Raw genomic sequence first — 19,584 nt, forward strand, 5'->3', positions numbered from 1 at the left:
ACAAGACAATCCATGATGTGATTATGTGAACTATTGCTATAACCATAGTACAATATCTAATTATGAATTTGGCCCTAATCTCTCTCTCTCATAAAGTGGTTAGTTTGGTAGATTATAAGAGTGCTGTGGATATAGAGTATCTTGCTTTCAGCAAAGTGTTTCACAGAGAATTTGATAATGTGGAGAAGATAGTTAAATGTGGACTGGGCACAGTATTAAAATTACATGGACTAGTTAACTCTGCCTCACAAATGTTCATTAGAAAGCTTCACATAATCCTGGAGGGGGTATTGAGGAGAGTGCTATAGGGATTCTGTGCTGTTCAGTTGTTTTTAGAAATGTCTTAGATGCTTGTCAGATTTGCAGGTGAGACAAAGCTGTTTGAAATACTTAAATCTGAAGAAGAGAGTCAGGCTTAAACGTGATCTTGACAGGCTCGGATACCCAGAAAACATATTTTATTGGGGGGGAAAAATCAAAGACACAAATATAGGATGGGGAGACCTGGCATGGCAGGAGTACGCGTGAAAAGTATTTAGCAGGCCAATGCTAAGCAGAATTGCATCCTTCTAAGGCCATTGACTATAATAACTGATTTGTTATATGAGGAACAGGTGACTTTGGCTTGCTGATGTGAAATTTGGCTTGATGAACCTAATGTTATCAGTTTGACACAACTGCCATTAGCTTGATGTAAAGCCCTGTAACAAGCTTGAACTGGTAAATGAAGGGGAATAGGTAGGAGTTCTATTTTTCTGTGAGCCTTTCTCCATCACTAAGTATGTGATATAGAGAGAGAGACCAGATCTAATCCCTGAGGGGTTATATGCAGCTGTGTATCCATTTTTTTAAAATAAATTCAAATTGATCTTGCCAAAAAAATGGTCACAAGATTAGTCAGTCAATCAGTCCGTCAGTCACCAACCAGGATATAAAAATTAGACATAATAAAATAGGGTCCCTGGTGTGTGGGAAGGTGAGAGATACCACTTGTGCTCATGGTCCATGCTTGTCTGGAAAATATAGTGGATCCATTAATTAAAACAGTGAATGCCTCACTGACTAAGAGGACTCTCCCTCAGCCTTCATTGGCTAGGTTTGAGTTAGCCAGCTATAGTCCAGTCTCCAGTTTACTTTTTGTAGAGAAAGAGATGGACCATGTGGTGGCAGAGCAGCTCCAGGGGTCTTGGGCCCTTATCAGTTTAGCTTGAGAACTGGGTTTTAGAACTGATATTGCTTTAGTTACTCTGGAGGACAATCTTTGTTTAGAACTTGGGTGGGAACACTCATCCCTATTGATACTGTTAGATCTGTCACTGGGACAGCTCACCTCTCCATTTTTAGACATCAATTTGAATATGGTGTTGGCATTAAGGGAATAGCCCTTTGATTATTTAAGTCTTTTTTTGAGTGTGATTGTACACAAAGTCTTTCTACCAAAGGATCCAAATCAGCCAAATGTGGGAAGGAAATATTTTAAGAAATATATTAAATAAACATATATACATTTCAGCTAAAAACTGATCACAGACATGAACCAGCAGTCCGATGCAACTGCTAAAAAGTTAATGCAAAAACTTGGGCTGTATTAATAGAATCATAGTGTTCAGATCACAAGTTCTACTCTGTGCTGCCCTTGTCATGCTTCTGGGAGCCACACATGCTGGGAATTTGTTCTCCCTCTGTTCTTGGTCTCCAAGTGCCGCATGGGGTAATGCCGGTTTATTTCTATAACTTGGCAAAGCCCTTTTACTGTAGACCGTTTATGCTCACACGACTCAATGCTTTCCCATCCAAAGTGTTACAAGGGAGATTTGCTAAGATTCCTTCTGAAAATAGACTAAAACCTTGTGACCCAAATGTACCTGACACTATTCAACATATTTTACTTGATTGCCCTTTGTACATGGTCCAGGAAAGGCATGGCATACCCCTTATACTTAAATGGAGAAATCACCAAACAACTGATCTGTCAATTTCTACTGAGCGATAAGGATGCTAATGTCACTTTTATTATGGTTGATTTATTGGCTACAGCTTTTAAATCTAAAAAGACTAGTGCATTATGATTATTCTATTTCTGCCTCCCTTACACCTAGCTTGTTTTATGCCAGTACAAGTATTGTGTTTGTGTCTGTGTGAACCACATATGCATGGGTCATAATCCACACCCACAATGGGTGGGAGGAAGTGGGAGGGCAGGAGAAAGCTCTCCCAAGGCTTGCAGCAGCAGCCGGGCAGGCTTCTGGGCAGGCGGGCAGCCGGAGCGATGGGTGTGCGCGGATTGGCCGACTACACTGGAAACAAAGTCCGGGTACCAGACGTGTGTCCCAGACAGCGCTCCTCCCTTAGTGCCTCTTAGAGGCACTAATGGTTACAGAGGCAAGCTGGTGAACCATGAGATGTATAAGGTAAAGGTTTCCCCTGTGCAAGCACCGAGTCATGTCTGACCCTTGGGGTGACGCCCTCCAGCGTTTTCATGGCAGACTCAATACGGGGTGGTTTGCCAGTGCCTTCCCCAGTCATTACCGTTTACCCCCCAGCAAGCTGGGTACTCATTTTACCGACCTCGGAAGGATGGAAGGCTGAGTCAACCTTGAGCCGGCTGCTGGGTTTGAACTCCCAGCCTCATGGGCAAAGCTTTCAGACGCCTGCCTTACCACTCTGCGCCACAAGAGGCTCATTGCGCCACAAGGCATGAGATGTATAGGGTTGTGGAAAATCCCATCCCCTCACACTGTTTCTCTTCCTCTTCCTTTTCTTGATTTTCTCTGATCCCACTGCTGCTGTTGCCCCTCCATATCTGCAGTCATACTGGGATTGCCTAGGCCGGACTTTTTCAACCTTTTGGCTATGAAGGCACCCCACTGGGAACTTTGCTGCTCTGGCTCCCATGTGGGAGCACAAATCTGGGACAGATGAGGTACACCACACCAAATCCTCCCCCTTGCAGGAGCAGGAAGAGGTTAGGTAATGTGCCCCAACTCAAACTCCAGCCTGCAGCCCAGTGTGAAGCCTCCAGTGTGGAAACAGTGAGGAACTCTGGAACCAAGAAAACAGGCTTGTCTGGAGATAGTAGTAGGCAAGGCATAGTATCTGGACTGTTGATTGACATGGACAGAGAATTGTTGAGAGTTATTAGCTGTACTGAATGAGATCCTTGGGCCAGATAGTGTGCATCTGAGAGTGCTCAATGAACTTTCTAAATAGCCTTTGTCCATCATCTTCAAGACCTTTTAGAGGCTGGGTGGGCCCACACAACTATAGGGGGTAAATGTTTTCAGAAAGGATGTCCCAAGATTCTAGTCAGTCTGACTTATGTCCTGAAGAAAAAAAACTGGGACAGTTTTTAAAGAGATCAGTCTGAAGAACAACATGGTGATCTGTGGAGGTCAGTACAGCTTTGTCCCCAAAAGGCCTTGCCAAATCAATCTTATTTTCTTCTTTGAGCATCTGATGACCTTATTGGATTGTGGGAACACCATCAACACTGTCTACCTGGATTTCAGTAAAACTTTTGACAGAATTCTCCATGACGTTCTGATGGGTAAACTGGAAGATTACAGACTGGACTCTAGGATAGTTAGGTGGATGGGGACCTGGTTGGAGAACCACACCCAAAGAGTAGTTGTCAATGACATATTACCTGATTTGAGGAAAGTGCCCAGTGAGGTGCCACAAGGCTTCCTTCTAGGCTCACCACTTCTCAGTATTTTTTATAAATAATCTGGAGGATGTGATGGAGAGACTATACATTAAATTTGCAGATGACATAAAATTGGGAGGAATAGCAACCACTCCAGGAAATAGAGATACAATTCAATGAGATTTGAACATAATGGAAAAGTGGGCCAATGTGAGCAAGACGCAATTTAGCAAAGATAAATGCAGAATTCTATGTCGGGGTACCAAAAATGAGAAGCATTCATACTGGATAGGGGATACATTTCTGGATAGCAGTGTGTGTATGGACACAATCTTGGGGTATGGATGGACTGTAAGCTAAATATGAGTTGTCAGTGTGATGCAGTAGAAAAAAAGGGCTAATGTGGTCTAGGTATTGATCAGCGTAGGCGTAACACTCAAGCCTCAAGATGTCATAGTTCTGCTGTACATCACGTTGGTCAGGACACAAGAAGTGCATGCAGTTCTGGAGGTCTCATTTTAAAAAGTATGTGGTCAGATTTGAGTGGGTATAGAAGAAAGTGATGAGAATGATCAGGGTCTGGAGTTCTACAAGGTAAGGTTGAAGGATTTAGCAATGTTCATTTTGGAGAAGAGGAAGTTAGAGTGAGGATGATGGCTGTCTTTGGAGTGAGGATGAGCCAGTTTGGTGTAGTGGTTAGGAGTGCGGACTTCTAATCTGGCAAGCCAGGTTTGATTCTGCGCTCCCCCACATGCAGCCAGCTTGTGCTTGCCACGGCACTGATAAAACTGTTCTGACCGAGCAGTGATATCAGTGCTCTCTCAGCCTCAGGGTGTCTGTTGTGGGGAGAGGAATGAGAAGGCGACTGTAAGTCGCTTTGAGCCTCCTTCGGGTAGGGGAAAGTGGCATATAAGAACCAACTCTTCTTTTTCTCCTCCTTCTCCTTCTCCTTCTCCTTCTCCTTCTCCTTCTCCTTCTCCTTCTCCTTCTCCTTCTCCTTCTCCTTCTCCTTCTCCTTCTCCTTCTCCTTCTCCTTATTTGAAAAGATGTTGGAGGAGGACAGGAAGCCATTCCTGTTGGAAGCATAGGACAAGACTCACAATAATGGGTTTAAATTATGGGTAGAATTGGCTACCCAGTGGAGTGGTGAGATCCCCCTTACTAGCAACCTTCAAGCAATAACTGGATGAGCTTTTGTCAGGGCCGATCCTGCATTGAGATGGGGATTGGACTAGATGACCCATAAGGCCCCTTCCAATTATGATTCTATGATCATTTTTATCTGCACTCTGGTTTCATTGTTTAAAATTAAATATAAAGTGTGTGTATACACACATTCTAGCAAGAAAGCCCATTGCAACCAGGAATACAATGGGTGCTAGGACCCAGGGGACACCGGCAGGTGCAGATCTCTCTCTCTCTCTGTCTCTCTGTCTCTCTGTCTCTCTCTCTCTCTGGCAGCAGGAGCCATAGCAGATAATCAGGGCTTGTTTGCAGTTTGGCAGGGCTCTCTGTGTGTCGCTCTCAGGCATCTGAGAGCAAAGTGGCTAGCATCCAGGGAAGGAGGGCAGGAACTGTAGGGGCAGGGCCAATCAGGGTGCGGCCAGCTTTGCTGGCTTCACCCTGATTGGCTCTATTCTAGTTTGGACACCCCGGACACGTTCCACCCCCCAGGCTGTTTAATAAATATTAAGAGGAACAATGGATAAGGATGTATATGAGAATTTGAGTTTCCTTATTTTGGTTATGCTTTCCATTTTACTTACATTCATTCTATTCCCACAGAAAGTCTGAAAGAATGATGTTTCAGTGGGAGACCATGTTAGCCTATAGTAGTGAGATAAAATTCAAATTCAATAGTACCCTAAAGACCAAGTGAGCTTTGACTCATGAAACTTATACCCTGTACAATTTTGTTTAAGGTGTTTCTGGACTCTTATTTAACTCTAAAGGATGTGATTATGTGCTCTGAGACAAATGCTAATGGAATATTAAAATCCTTTTTTCATATGTTCCACATTCAGGGAATCTTTCTACCCCATGTGCTTCTGTGGCTTTTGGAGGTTGAAGTTATATGATTAGTTCACACAGGTCCGTCAAGTACTTCAGACTTAGATGAACTGAGCATCTTCTCTAAAGTATACCAGTGTCTCCTCTGTAGTTGCACATGACATATGGTAGACTGGTAATGGTGGGAAAATTGTCTTGTGGAAATGGTTGTCTTCTGCTGCTTACTTTTTCAGTGAAGAACGCTTGACAGTCTTCCAAGGAATTCCAGGGTTTTCTTGAACACAGTTTGAAACCCACAGTAGTAAAAATATAGTTTATTTTTCATTTCTGAAATGCTGTTTCCAGATGGAAGGAACTCTATAAAATCTATGATGATTAAGGAAGACCTGGAACATAGATCTTTAGAGCTTCCACTAGTTTATATTAGAGTTAACCACAAGCTTGGCATTTTTTCAGTCTGGCCTTCAGACTGACTGCATGCGAAGTTACACAGGATTGTTCCAGGTTTTCTGCCACTGACAGCAAAGCTTTATGTAGCTTTATGATGTGCAAGAATGGGAAAAAACAATAAAGCCGTTGAAGTACTTTGCATGATAATTTTAGTGCAGTATTTACTCAAAGGAGGAAAATTATCCCTCTTTTCAGCTATATATTTGCCATAGGTTCTTTCACCTAAGTTAGCTGTCAATATTCCATAACTGTTTTCTCCTTTTTTAATTCTGAAAGGCTAATCAGACCTTTATGATTGTGAATGTAGTTTCTTGAGCACACTGAGTATACTGTGGTGTATAGACAAATGAAATAGGATGGACAGTTTTGTGGCTCGAGTAAGGATTTATTTTAGTGTTTTGCTAGCCTTTCAGGTATAATATGCTGTCATAAGCATATAAGAGAAGCCATGATGGATCTGCTCCATATGTTTATTCAATAACCCGTGGGGTTTGGGGATGGGGGACTTCAATGGGGATATGATGCCATAGAGTCCACTTTCCATAGCAGCCATTTTTACCAGGTGAAAGTTCTGTTGCTTGGAGATCCAAATTATTAGTGGGAGATCTCAAGCCGTCACCTGAAGGTTGTCAGCCCTGTTCCAGAGGATCTAGGTTCAAATCTTTGCTGACCCATAAAATTCACTGGACAGTGTCAGACAAGTCACAACTTTTAAATTGTTAAAATGAGATCATAACATGAATTTATCCTATGGAAATAGCAAAATGCAAATGGGGTAATTCCATTAATAAAATTTCTCCTTTCCTGTCTGCTTTGATATCGTTTCATGCCACAATTTTCATTTTTTTTTTAGTTTTAAATTTCCTGTGAGCTACAAGTTGATATCTACCCCCTCCCCATGGACTCCACAAAAATTCTGTTGGGATAGGAAAGACATTTGTTTCATCATAGATTTTTCCCTCCCTTCAGAGGGCAGAAATGTCCATAATTGCTTAATGTTCCATATGTGTAACTGATAGACTGTTCAGGCAATGGCCAACCACCTCTAAACATCTCTTGTCTTGAAAACCTTCAGGGTCACCATAAATCAGCTGGGATTTGATGGCAGAGAGAGAGGGAAAGAGATGGAGAGAGTTCATTGAGAATGAGTTTATGCCAGATGGGCTGGAAACTGTGAATATCTGTTGTTTATGATAGAACTTGCATAGAGCTACCCAACATCCTGACAAAATAATAACTGTGTAGTAAACTAGATAGTAAAGTTGTTTCTTTCCTTTGTTCATTTTCTCCTGTATCAAAGTGGCACAGAGAAGCTTTAGTAACAGACATCTTTCTCCAAACAATGCCCAACCCCCTGGCAAAAGAATAGCTAGGCAGAAAAGCTAGTAGTCAGGAAATGGCTGTGTCTAGCTGCTTCTATTAAGGAATTTGTTCTGGCAAGAATCCTCTGAGTCCCTCTCAGAGTTCTGTGGATAACTGCCCCATTTCATTAGTTCAGTAGCAAAGCAGGTCCCATTAGGCTAGGCTTTATAAAGGTGTTCCTTGTGGTAAGAGTATCCCTGCTTGGTCTTTCTCAATCCTTCCTCTTAGCTTTGCACTATATTTCAGCATTACTTTTTGTGCATGCTTTGTTAATAACCCTGATTGACTTGCAGGCTGGTATATGGGCTCACGCTTGTTTCTTTTCGGAAAACAGGCCACACCTCTTATTCAACAATAATAGGTTGGCCAGCAAGGGGAGAGGGAGCCTGCTACCTTAACTAGGTCATGGACCCATCTCACTTGCCCCAGTGGCACCCTGGGGAACCCGTTCCAGTCCCCAGCTGGTCCATGGGACTTCTTGCTGCTGGGTATCCATCCTTTCCAAAAACATTCCCGACACAAAAAAACATTTTTTGACTGACATTCCCCACAATACTTCACAGAGCCTGTGGCCTATTTATATACATAAAAATTGCTTGATAAGAGTATAAGGAATCAACCACTGAAGAAAAATTGTGAAAACGGAGTATATCTAGAAACCGTTTCGGTTGGTCCTTAAAAAATTATCAATATATAAAATTTATTGTAACAATTGCCTTGGAAAGGTTCTGCTTTTCTCTGTTTATGTTTTGAACCTTTCTTCCTTTTTTCATATTGTAATTTCGCTGGGTATCCATCCAGCATAGTAATCCGTGGTGTGCTTCAGAAGGCATAAACCTCCTTCTGCCCACCCCATTTCCTCTTCCCAGCTGGGTTGGCCCACCCAAATCTACTGCCTTTAAGCAAGGCTCCTTAATTGGAGAAACCTTTTGTTCCCTATCCAAACTCCCATCCCTAATCAGGCTCCATCCCCTTGCCCTCCCGCAGCTGTGACAATTCTTTTATCATATATGACCATTACAACTACAACCTGTAATAGTATTATCTCAGGCCTTAACAATAAACTTTAACATCAACAATAAACAGGGTGGCTGGGTCGGGGAACTGCGTGCTCAGCTTCTGCAGGAGAAAGAGGCTGACCCATGCACAAGATGCCTTATAAAGGCGCCTCATGCCTGCACCTCTCTCTCTCCTGCTGGCTCGCTCCACCCCAATGCTCAGCCAGCCCGCTGCTTCATCAGTGGCAGTTGCGGTAATTCATAGCCACTTTTTACCCAGGTGAAATTTTAAAACTCATGTTTAGTTTCAGAATTCTCTCCCTCTGGATTTCCCTGATACATATTCAATTAAGAATAGCATGGCTTGCAGGATCACCTTGTGAGTGTACTTTTCCAATTTGTGTTGTTATCACGGTGACTTTCCACCTAAATCTTACCTAAATTTCCCCCCTAAAATTTAGCTTGGTATTGTACATGAAATAGAAGTGGGTTTGTGTTCCCATATATACAGTCTAGAAGAATGGAAGAGCTGCTAGTGCCTTGGATAGGTTGCATTTTCCCCTTTGGAGAACTCCATGAGGAAAAAATTGGTGCCCGTCTCCGAAGTTCTTAGATGAGGCCCAGTGGTTTTTGATAGTTGTGGAAAGAACCTCAAAAGATGAGCAAGTATAGAGTCTGAATGGAGTTTTGGAATGGAGGAAGAGAGTAAGGTGAGCAAGCAGCCACAGAACTGGGAAGAAGAGAACAAAAAGCCCTTGAAAATTAATTGTATGAAACCATTTGAATAGAATATTGTTTTGTTTCTTGCTGCAACCACCCTTCTGCCATTCACTTTACCATTTAAACCAGGGGTAGTCAAACTGCGGTCCTCCAGATGTCCATGGACTACAATTCCCATGAGCCCCTGCCAGTGAATGCTGGCAGGGGCTCATGGGAATTGTAGTCCATGGACATCTGGAGGGCCACAGTTTGACTACCCCTGGTTTAAACATTTACAGCCCCAAATACAAGTTAACACAAAGGCAGTACAACACAGTAGCAGAGGTCTGTCAGGTAACTGGTGATGGGAACTTCCCCAGTTCTTGTTCTGAATGTGTATGTATGTGTGTCCCCTCAAGGCACATATATCTTTACATGTCCATGCAGAAGGTAAGAAGGGGTTCTCTAAGTTGGCTTCTCTCCAGACACTGTTGACGTTTTAAAAAGACAACTTTCAGCTTTGTGTGCATCTCTTTCTTTTCCTGCCTGGGATGGGAGCTAGTTTTAATTGATTAAATCGTGCAGGGTACAAAAATTATACCCCCTCCCACCCAATTCAGCTTCAAACCAATTTGAGACCATGTACAGAATTTGCTCAGGGTAAACCACCACCAAAGAGGTAACACTGCTGTTGACCAGTAGGCCTGCTCTCCTTCGGGAGATCAGGGCCCTGCAAGGCCTTGGACAATTATGCACGGTCTGAAAGACAGAGCTGTTCCACCGAGTATATGGGTGAGACCTAAAACAGTGTAAAAATCCAGCCTCCCTGTTCAAAACATGAGCCAAATTTGTATCAGAATCTGAAATGTAGACCTATCACAATCCTCCCACCATAAGGCCGTGGAATTAAGGGATCTATTATGTATTATATAAAAACTAGCTCCAAAGCCCGTTCCTTGAAAGGGTCCCCTCCCCTGGCCCTTGGCCAGGCAGCTTAAGGTGGCCTTGGGCGGCAGCTAGCAACCAGATCAAGTGGGGCAGGTGGGGGCTGGTCAGCTTGTTAGCAGGGCTGACAGAACTCCTTAGCAGTCAGCTAGTTAGCTCCTTAGCAGTCCTTAACAAGCAATCAGCAGGCCAGTAGGCCCTTGTCAGCAGGCCCAGCCCAGCAGGCCAAGAGGCCCTCATTAGGAGGCCCTCCACCACAATCCTTTGCTCAGGGCCTCTCCCTTCACCTGCTGCTGGCTCCAGGCACTGAGGCGTCTGAGAGCAAAGAGGCTAGAGTCCAGGGATGGAGGTAGGGAGCTGCAGGGGCAGGGCCAATCAGGGCAAAGCTGGCTGCACACTGATTGGCCCTATTCAACTTGGACAGCTAGACACGTCCCACCACCTAGGCTGTTTCAGAAATATATAGAGGAACAGCAATGGATAAGGATATAGTGTATATTATATATAATTATTTTATATAAAATATGTTACAATGTTTTATTGAATTATTTTATTGTTTTAAAAATGTTATCTGCCCTGAGCCCTGGGGAAAGGCAGATTAGAAATAAAAATATAATAATGACAATAACAATAACCTGGATCTGACAACTCCATACCCCAGTGGCCAGGGAGGTCTGACCTGTGGTGGTTTCAGGAATATCCTGTTTGGCCTGTTAAGGAAACTCATTTGTATACTTTCTCCCAACAGAGAAATAGATACCCCCCTTAGTGTTTCCTGTCAAAAAGATGGGTTTATGTGGGTGGATGGATAGGGAAGCTGAAGCCCCTTTCTCTGTTGTATCTTAGCTATAAGCTGAATTAGGCACCCAGGAGAATCTGCAACTCATGGGACTGTCACACAGTATTCAAGGTGGTGATGCCAGATGCAGTTTGTGTTTTCTGTAGTGTGTAAGCCAGAGCGGTTCATCAAGCTCCTTTTGTGTTAATTTTTAGGTGACAGGCCATGATTTTATCATTTCACCAATGCATTTGAGGCTTTACTTTTGAAGAAATGTAGTTACTCAGTGAAGACTGAGTATTTATTTACAGCTTAGGTTTTCTGTCAGTTTGCTGTCTATCCCAAGTGTTTTATGCTGTTTCTTAATTGTTGTGTTCATTGATTTGATTATTCTTTTTTAGTATTCTTGTAATGCTTAGCTGCTTTGAAGACCTCTTGTGTGAATAAAAGTCGAATAAAAATATTTCCAGATCAGCGAATAGGGAGTCAAGATATATGACAGAATATATGATGATGAGTAAAATGGGGTATGTGAGTGGGAGCCTTGGTGTCATGTGAATGGAAGGGTTGCTTCTATGGGTTGACATCTTTAGAATCATAGAATCATGGAATCATAGAGTTGGAAGGGGCAATACAGGCCATCTAGTCCAACCCCCTGCTCAACTCAGGATCAGCCCAAAGCATCCTAAAGCATCCGAGAAAAGTGTGTATCCAACCTTTGCTTGAAGACTGCCAGTGAGGGGGAGCTCACCACCTCCTTAGGCAGCCTATTCCACTGCTGAACTACTCTGACTGTGAAAAACTTTTTCCTGATATCAAGCCTATATTGTTGTACTTGAAGTTTAAACCCATTACTGCGCGTCCTCTCCTCTGCAGCCAACGGAAACAGCATCCTGCCCTCCTCCAAGTGACAACCTTTCAAATACTTAAAGAGGGCTATCGTCCCCTCTCAACCTCCTTTTCTCCAGGCTGAACACTCCCAAGTCCCTCAACCTATCTTCATAGGGCTTGGTCCCTTGGCCCCAGATCATCTTCGTCGCTCTCCTCTGTACCTGGGTACCCTGTATCCAGATGTCCATGGACTACAATTCCCATGAGCCCCTACCAGCAAATGCCCAAAATGGCATTTGCCATCAGCCGGTCTAAAGTCCAGTTTGTTGTAGCCCTGCTTGTTCTGGCCACATCACACACCCACTTCTCCTTTTTAATGTCTTAAGTTATCTCTATTTAATTGTAGTTATTTTAGTTGATTTAGGAGCCAGCCCTGGCTGACAAATTAAGATATAAATAATGCCAGAAGTTTAAGAGAGGATCTTAAATGTTTAAAGAAGAGTTTTGTGACAATCCATTTGGGAAGTAATGAGGCATGAATGCTGAAGTGTCAGTGGCAAGTGACAAATTTTAGCAAAGGGAGCCATCACAGAGAACCGTAAGGATAACGATCAAGTAGGGTGAAAGATGCCATGGAGCCCTGTTGTGTAGTGGTTTGTCTTAGATCACTTTTAGATTCCTACCAATTAGATTTATGTATAATAATTGGTTTCTGACTGAGGCTTCTCAGTAAATTAGTCATCCTTATTATTCGGTTTTTTCCCTCTATGTGAGAATAAAAATAGCTTTAATTGTGGAAAACTACTTCCATGCCATTGTGAGTAATCATAAACCTAATAACAGAGGGGGGGAAATCCTCAGTTAAATGCTTATTTTCCTCTAGATAGTAATGCCACGCTCCACCCCCCGCATTATGATATGACACAATCTTTTTGGAAGGATCACAATCAAGCACCTTTGTATACTATATGGATTGTATACTATATGCTACCCACACCAGCACTATATTCCTTGCCTCAGCTCCTGTAGGGACAATTTCCCACCACCACTGGAGGTCTTCTTTGAACCTCTTAAATATTATGCTAGGTGGTCATAAAGGCGTGATGATCTTTGGCCACAATCTGCTAGTTCTTCAAACTTCCTCGGTGTTTGTTTAAAAGTAAGTCTCCTTTCCAAATGCTGCATTAAGTCCTGTGGAATTTGTGTTAACTTTTCTCCTCATCTTTCCTGGAATCTAGGCATTCTCCAAAAGATCAGAAAGCCCAAACAGAAATATGCTAGGCAAAGTCACATCTTGCACACTCCACAGCCAACTTTTCTGTTGTACTCCACCTCACCACCCCCTCCATCTCTGATTGGCTCTTGAAGTGAATTCTTTTCCTGCTCTTTGCACAGAATCGGCTTTCAGTAACAAGGCATTCACACTGCCTGTCTGTTGCATTGCATCTTTGCAAATGGGAGAAAAGAGGGAAGACTGAGAGGACTGCATTTTGATAGGTTATTTCCTTGCACAGCACTTGGCACTTCTCTACTATCAGAATGATAGTAAAACCTTAGAGTGTCTGGGGATTCCTAGAGTGGATTAATGTGACTTCTGAGTTTTCCCCAGAACCATCATTGATAGCATTTTAAAACATTAGTTGTTCCCCCCACACACACACATACACACACACACACACACTGGCAAAAAGAAACAGGAGCCGGGGGAAGGAGTTCACTGCTCCTGTCAGAAAAGTGGAAGCCCAGCCTAAATCTTATGGTAGCATTCTATTCCAGCTTTCCCTTCAAGGAGTTCAAGTCTATGCACATGCTTTTCCCCTCCTCCATTTTGTCCTTGCAACAACCCCGTGAGTTAGGTGAGGCTGACAATATGTAAGCAGCCCAAGAACACTCAGCAATCTTCATGGCTGAGTGGACAGTAAAATATAGTTCCTAGTCTGGCATTCTAATCCTAGTCTGACATTCTAACCACAACACAATTCTAACACCTGTATACATGCTTCCTTCCCCTGGATTTGGCTGTTTTGAGGTGACACACCCACTCCTCTTGCCTAAGGAAACGCAGGTGCTGATTCAGAAAATTCTGCCTGTTGTCTCTTTTTTTGGTGATATGGTTGTTTCCCCTTTCTGAGCCCCATGAGGGGCTTGGTTCTACACAGATACCTTGTGCAGCATTCTTTTATATCTCAAAGTGGCTGACATTGTTTTGATCTAAATACAGCTTTCAGCAAAATATAGGTGTATAGAGAGATTGCAGCAGAGGCAAACCTAGAAACAGTGGACCTTTTGATGCACAGGCTTCTTACTGCTCTGTGTCCCTGATATGCTGCCAGAGTTCAAGGTCACTATAGTTTAATGAAGTTCAATGAAGCTGGCATACTCAAAAAATTACAAAGGAGCTTGTGATGGGCAGCACTTAGGAAATAAGTGCTGAAACAACATCAGCTGTCAGTGAGGAATTAAAAATCCTCACTAGACAGAAAGAGCCAGTGCTACAGGCTGCTCTGAAACCTGTGATTGGCAAGCCACATCTGAGTAGTTGTTATACTGGCTATGGAGGGAAGTGAGTCTGATTTGCAGTTACTTCTGATTTGATTCTTTGCTGATAATCTTCTCTGAGGAGAAACTCCAGTGCAGGGGTAGTCAACCTATGGTCCTCCAGATGTCCATGGACTACAATTCCCATGAGCCCCTGCCAGCATTTGCTGGCAGGGGCTCATGGGAATTGTAGTCCATGGACATCTGGAGGACCACAGGTTGACTACCCCTGACAGCTAATCCGCAGAGTGTCTGCATAACATGGGCAGTTACTTGGCAGTGAGAGTTTGAATGGTCAGGTGTTTACTCCCAAATTAGGCCAAAGTTATAGGAGAATCTTTCTAAGGAAGAGAGGGAATACCCTGCCTTGTTGTAAGGGAAACTCAGGGCCATTCCGCACCAGGATCTATGTAGCAAATTGGTTGCGGAATGAAAAAACGCCAGTTTAAATAGTGGAATTCGTCATTATGCATACCTGCCTTTGTAGTGGAATCCAGTTGCGTTTCTATCATTTCCCACAGGTTTCTGGTCTCAGCAAAAATCGCTAGCCAGGAAGTGATATTGCCGAGCTTTGTCCCGCCCCTGGCCGTCAAGCAGCCAATGGGCGGCTGTTATCATGCTCCCAAAAAGCCCCTTTCCCTTTAAAGAAGATTTAAAAAAACCCACACACACCCATTGCAACGAATCTGCGTTGATTCGTTGCAACGGAGAGACCCATCTAGCTAGCAGGTGGTGTTTGAGCTGCCGTTTCATCATTGCCACGCTCCCCCCGAGTGAAAAAAAAATTACCCCCCCCCCCGAACTGGCACGATTTTCGCCCGAAAATAGAGTGAAAAATAAAGGGAAAATAAACCAGCTAACGGGGCTGTGTGTTGCTTGGTGCTTTGTTGACTTTCAACAGCTCTGTAGAGGGACTGCAGCCAGGGAAGCCTCGCTGGGTAAACGAAGGCTCGCCAGTGCGTTGATCTCCGCTCGCTCCGAGAAAATAAAATGGCGATCGCTTCGCTGGAAGATCAGAGGAGAGAGCTAGGGGGAGGGACTTTGCAGAAACCGCAACAATGGTAACGCACAGAACTTTCCCGCTAGTGTTGCAATTTGGTTGCAAGAGTGTAGCGCTTTCCGGAGGGTGAATCCACTTTTTGGGATTTCCCTGAAAGCGCTACAACGAAGCGCTTTTTGCGGATCGGTTTCAGGAGTGTTGCAGATTGTCAACGACGTTGTGCATAACAGCAAAACAGTAGCAATTTCAATTTGCAACCATTGTGCAATTTTGAACGAGTGCGGAATGGCCCTCAGAGATATTTTTCCTCAGAGACGTGTGTGAGAGGTAGAGCTTTAGTCACCTCAAAAGCTAGTGGATTACTGGTTCATCCAATACATTAAAAAGTTGTGGCACAAGCTGAGTATCTTCTTTCTAAGAATCAGGGAAAATTCAGGGGAACTCCAGAAGAAAAAGATCAAAGAAAAAAAATGTGTTTGGGGTTAAACAAAAAGAATGTGCAAAAAGAATTTTTACCAGCTGAAAGAAAAGCCAAAGAACTTCTGAGAAGCCTGTAATTAAGAACTAGAGATTGTGAAACAATTGATTTATGTAAAGAAAACTGATTCCTCAATTCCAATTACCTTTTCCCTCTTTGAAAATAAAATCCTTAATTGGATTATGGTAATAATACCTCAATGCCTTTCTGACAAAGGGTTTGTTTGTTTGTTTTAAGAGAAGGTACAGTTCTACACATTTCCAAAACTTTCCAGGACTGAACAAAGCCAAGAAGATCTCATAGAGACAGGGTGGGACAGTGAGCGTCTTAAATTATTAATAAAGAAAACCATGCTATAAAGGCTAGCTCAATCTGTGAGGGAGCGACCACCTTTTGGAGGGAAATTTGCCTAATAATGGGGGGATGTGTCGAGGCAACCATCAGAGAGCTCCTATACCATTTTGTGGAAATATGATCATCCTGATTAATCATCCACTTTAACATGAGAAATTTCTTAAACTTAAGGGTTTTTTGTCAAATTTGGACTCCCCCCCTTTTTTTTCTTCTTTCTTCCTTGCTATTCTTGTTTTTCATGTTTTTTTTTCCCTTGCTAAACTTTTTCTCCCTTTCATCCAGCCCTGCTTCATGGGCTGAGAATATGCATGCAAACTGTTTCATATTCATATCCCAAGTGTTTCCAGCTACTCTGTATCTGCTAAATCTTCTCTGTGCATCTGAATTTCAGTTGTAGTTGGAGACAGAGAAGCTCAAAAACAATGAGTGGCTGTGGCAACTGCAGGTCCCAATATCGAACCTGCTGGTTTCAGCTCTTTCATGACTGAGATCAGTTTTGCCTTCTGCCAAACATGATGAGGTTCTGGCCTCTGACAGACCTTATCACAAGGAAGGGCTCATGACTGCCTCTGACATTGCCCAGTGGGGAAACTGTTAATGCAATTTGTACCATCAGAGCTTCTTACCTAAATTTTAAAAAAAGATACGTATTCGTTCTAGGATCACCTGAATATATTGTTTCATTTCTTTTAAAATTATATATTGTTTAATGGATGTGAATAATATTTCCCCCCCTTTCTTCTTTTATTTTTCAGCTGAGCCAGTTGACGTGCTCAAAGCATTAGAGTTTCACAATTCACCAGAAGGAATATCAAAAACAGCCGGATTTTGCATAAACAGGAGGAATTCCAGAGGATCAGATGTTGCCTACAGGGTTTCAAAAAATGCACAACTCAGTGCCCCAACAAAACAATTATACCCAGGTGAGTGGGTTCTGGTTGGATGTGAATTGTGTTGTTTAAAATTATATTTTATATTTGTTGTACTCCTCTCTCTCTCTCGACATTTAACCCATGTTATACATTCATCTGTTAAAAATCATGACCCTGCATTAAATAGGCATGTGAAAACACTTTGTTTTATTGCCTTTAGTAACCTAATCTTGGTACCGCTTACTCATAGACCATGACATCATGTACATTTTAGGCATTTTAGAAATAATGTGAGGTCTGTGAGAAATTGACGAACTGCTAGATTTGTCCTCAGTCCTAATCTTCCCTGTGGTGTCTAGTGTTAAGGACATATCCCCTACCTCAAATTCTAACTAGGCCTATTTCATTTTCTCATCCTCAAACTAAATCTCAGTAAGACATCACAAAAAGTATATTCAGATTTGGGGGTTGGACTGGCGAGTTAATTTACAAAAAGGAAAAAAAGCCTTTTTCTTTAAACTTGGCAAGCCCTTCTAATATTCAGGATGTGGTGGTCCTGTTTCACTAACTTCCTGGTAGACATTCAACTATTATAATTTGGGAATATTACCATGCCCTCCAGAATTTCTCCTTCAGGATTCTGTGAGTACCCAAAGACTTGAGGAAGCTGATTTCTACTCCCTTCTTTTCCCTTTTAACTGATGCCCATCAGCTCTCAACCTTCCATCTCTACTTGAACATTTTCAGTCCTCATCAGATTTGTTTTTGAGGATTCTTTTAGTTAATTTACAGAGTCATCTTTTTCTGCATGCCTTAGGAGTCCTCTGAGTATGTAGTAGAATGCCGTTTTCATTATTCAGAGGCCAGTCAGTTTACCTGTTTGCAAGTTGATATGGTAATGATGATGATAATGTGTCTGAAAATTTTAAACTCTTGGCTTGAATCCTATGCACCGATAGATTGTTTGAGAGATGGTGAGGGGCAATGGTCCAGCATTTGGAAAAGTGCTGTTTGGATGTCAGTTCTATATCCATTTAATTAATGTGTCTGTGGTTCCTAATCCAGTAAATTTACGAATTTTGATCAGACTGATAATACTGGACCTGGACAAGGAGAACCACCTTCAAATTCCCGCTTTGACACCATGGTCGGGCCAGTCATTCAATCTCAGCCGCTCAGAGCTTTGTGGGGAAAGAAACAAGATAGCTTTATTTGTACATTTTGGAGAAAAGATGGGCATACAGATGCTTTTCCACACAGCAATAGAGTGGCACTGTACTAAATAATTCACAAAGTTACTTGGCTAAATGGTTAGGGACTATGGTATATGCTATTGTGTATAGCTTGCTGAAGCTAGGATCCTACTATGAGAATTTTGCATCATTTAATGTTTGTTGTTAATACTCACGCATAGCTTCAGTTCTGGTTTTAGACTTCTAATTCTATACCTCTAATCCTATCGCATTGTATATTGAATGTCTCATAAGTCCCAGTGAGAAAGGCAAACAATAAATAACAAATAAATAATTAACAGAATATTAGCAGTTCATGGGCATCAAGTATTTCACATCCCTATTCCCCCTCATTTTAGCTTATTCATTTGTGCCTCTAGCCAGCTGCACTTGAAATATGTATCTTCTCTTTCCATAAATTGAAGATACCAGCCTTCTCATGGCAGAATGTTTGAGGATTGCCCATGGTTTTGATAGCTCATTATAAAGGCCTCTGTACTGTGTTCTTGAGGTTGCCCCTTTAATAGAGGTTGCCCCTTTAATAGGAGACCACTAAGGAATACCAGGGTCGCCAATCAGAGGAAGGCAGTGGCAAGATACCCCTGAATGTCTCTTGCCTTGAAAACCTTATGGGATCACCATGAATCCATAAATTATTCAGTCTGGCTCATTCCCAGGGCTGCTGCTGTGTTTTTTTCTTGAGCAGAATGAAAACAGCCAAAACAAAAACAAAGCCAAAAAGGGAGATAAACCTATATAAATGTATTGTAATATATGATATACCCAACAATGTCACTCTTAAAAAGATAAAGAGTTTTGGTGTATCTTGGTCTGGACTATTACATATCAAACTAGATTGAACTCAAGTATAACAATGAACAATTTGATTTCTGTTTCGCTGAAATTGGTTTGTTTAGTCACCTGTGGCTGGTTGTTTGATATAGCAGATGGGTCCACAGGAGAAGCAGGAAATAATAAGAAATCTAGTTGCTTTGATTTAACCATGTCAGATTTTAGAAAAACATTAAATGGAGTTTAAAACAATATCTAGATGAGATTTTCCACTTTGCAAGGCTAAAGGATCGTATCTCATTGTTAAAAGGAGCAATGAAACTTAATTTAAACAATATTCTGAGCATTTAAACAATTAATTCTTTCAGCTATATCATGCATTATTTACCCTCATGACTGCATTTTCATGAAGGTGTTGACAGAACCCTATTTGCAAATTCCAAATAAGCAATTAAACCTATTACTGTTATTTGATTGTATATATGAGACAGTGTAATCTGATCAATGTTTACCATTTTAACCATCTATTGTATATTATCTATAGTGGTGAATGCGGAAAGTTTCATTTAGGTGACTGTCAGTATTTACTTTAGTGTCCC

At 42.2% G+C, this 19,584-nt stretch overlaps 1 protein-coding gene across 4 annotated transcripts in view; it reads left to right on the top strand.

Moving 5' to 3' along the window:
• The window catches only part of COL11A1 (collagen type XI alpha 1 chain), a 272,666-nt gene that overhangs the window by 16,430 nt on the left and 236,652 nt on the right, over positions 1-19,584 (top strand). For all 4 annotated transcript variants that reach the window (XM_077332842.1, XM_077332844.1, XM_077332843.1 and 1 more), the window contains exon 2: positions 16,845-17,012. In XM_077332842.1, the coding sequence (XP_077188957.1) occupies positions 16,845-17,012 (168 nt within the window). The remainder of the gene's footprint in view (positions 1-16,844; positions 17,013-19,584) is intronic.

The sequence above is a fragment of the Paroedura picta genome, chromosome 4, assembly GCF_049243985.1.
Source record: "Paroedura picta isolate Pp20150507F chromosome 4, Ppicta_v3.0, whole genome shotgun sequence".
NCBI lineage: Eukaryota > Metazoa > Chordata > Lepidosauria > Squamata > Gekkonidae > Paroedura > Paroedura picta.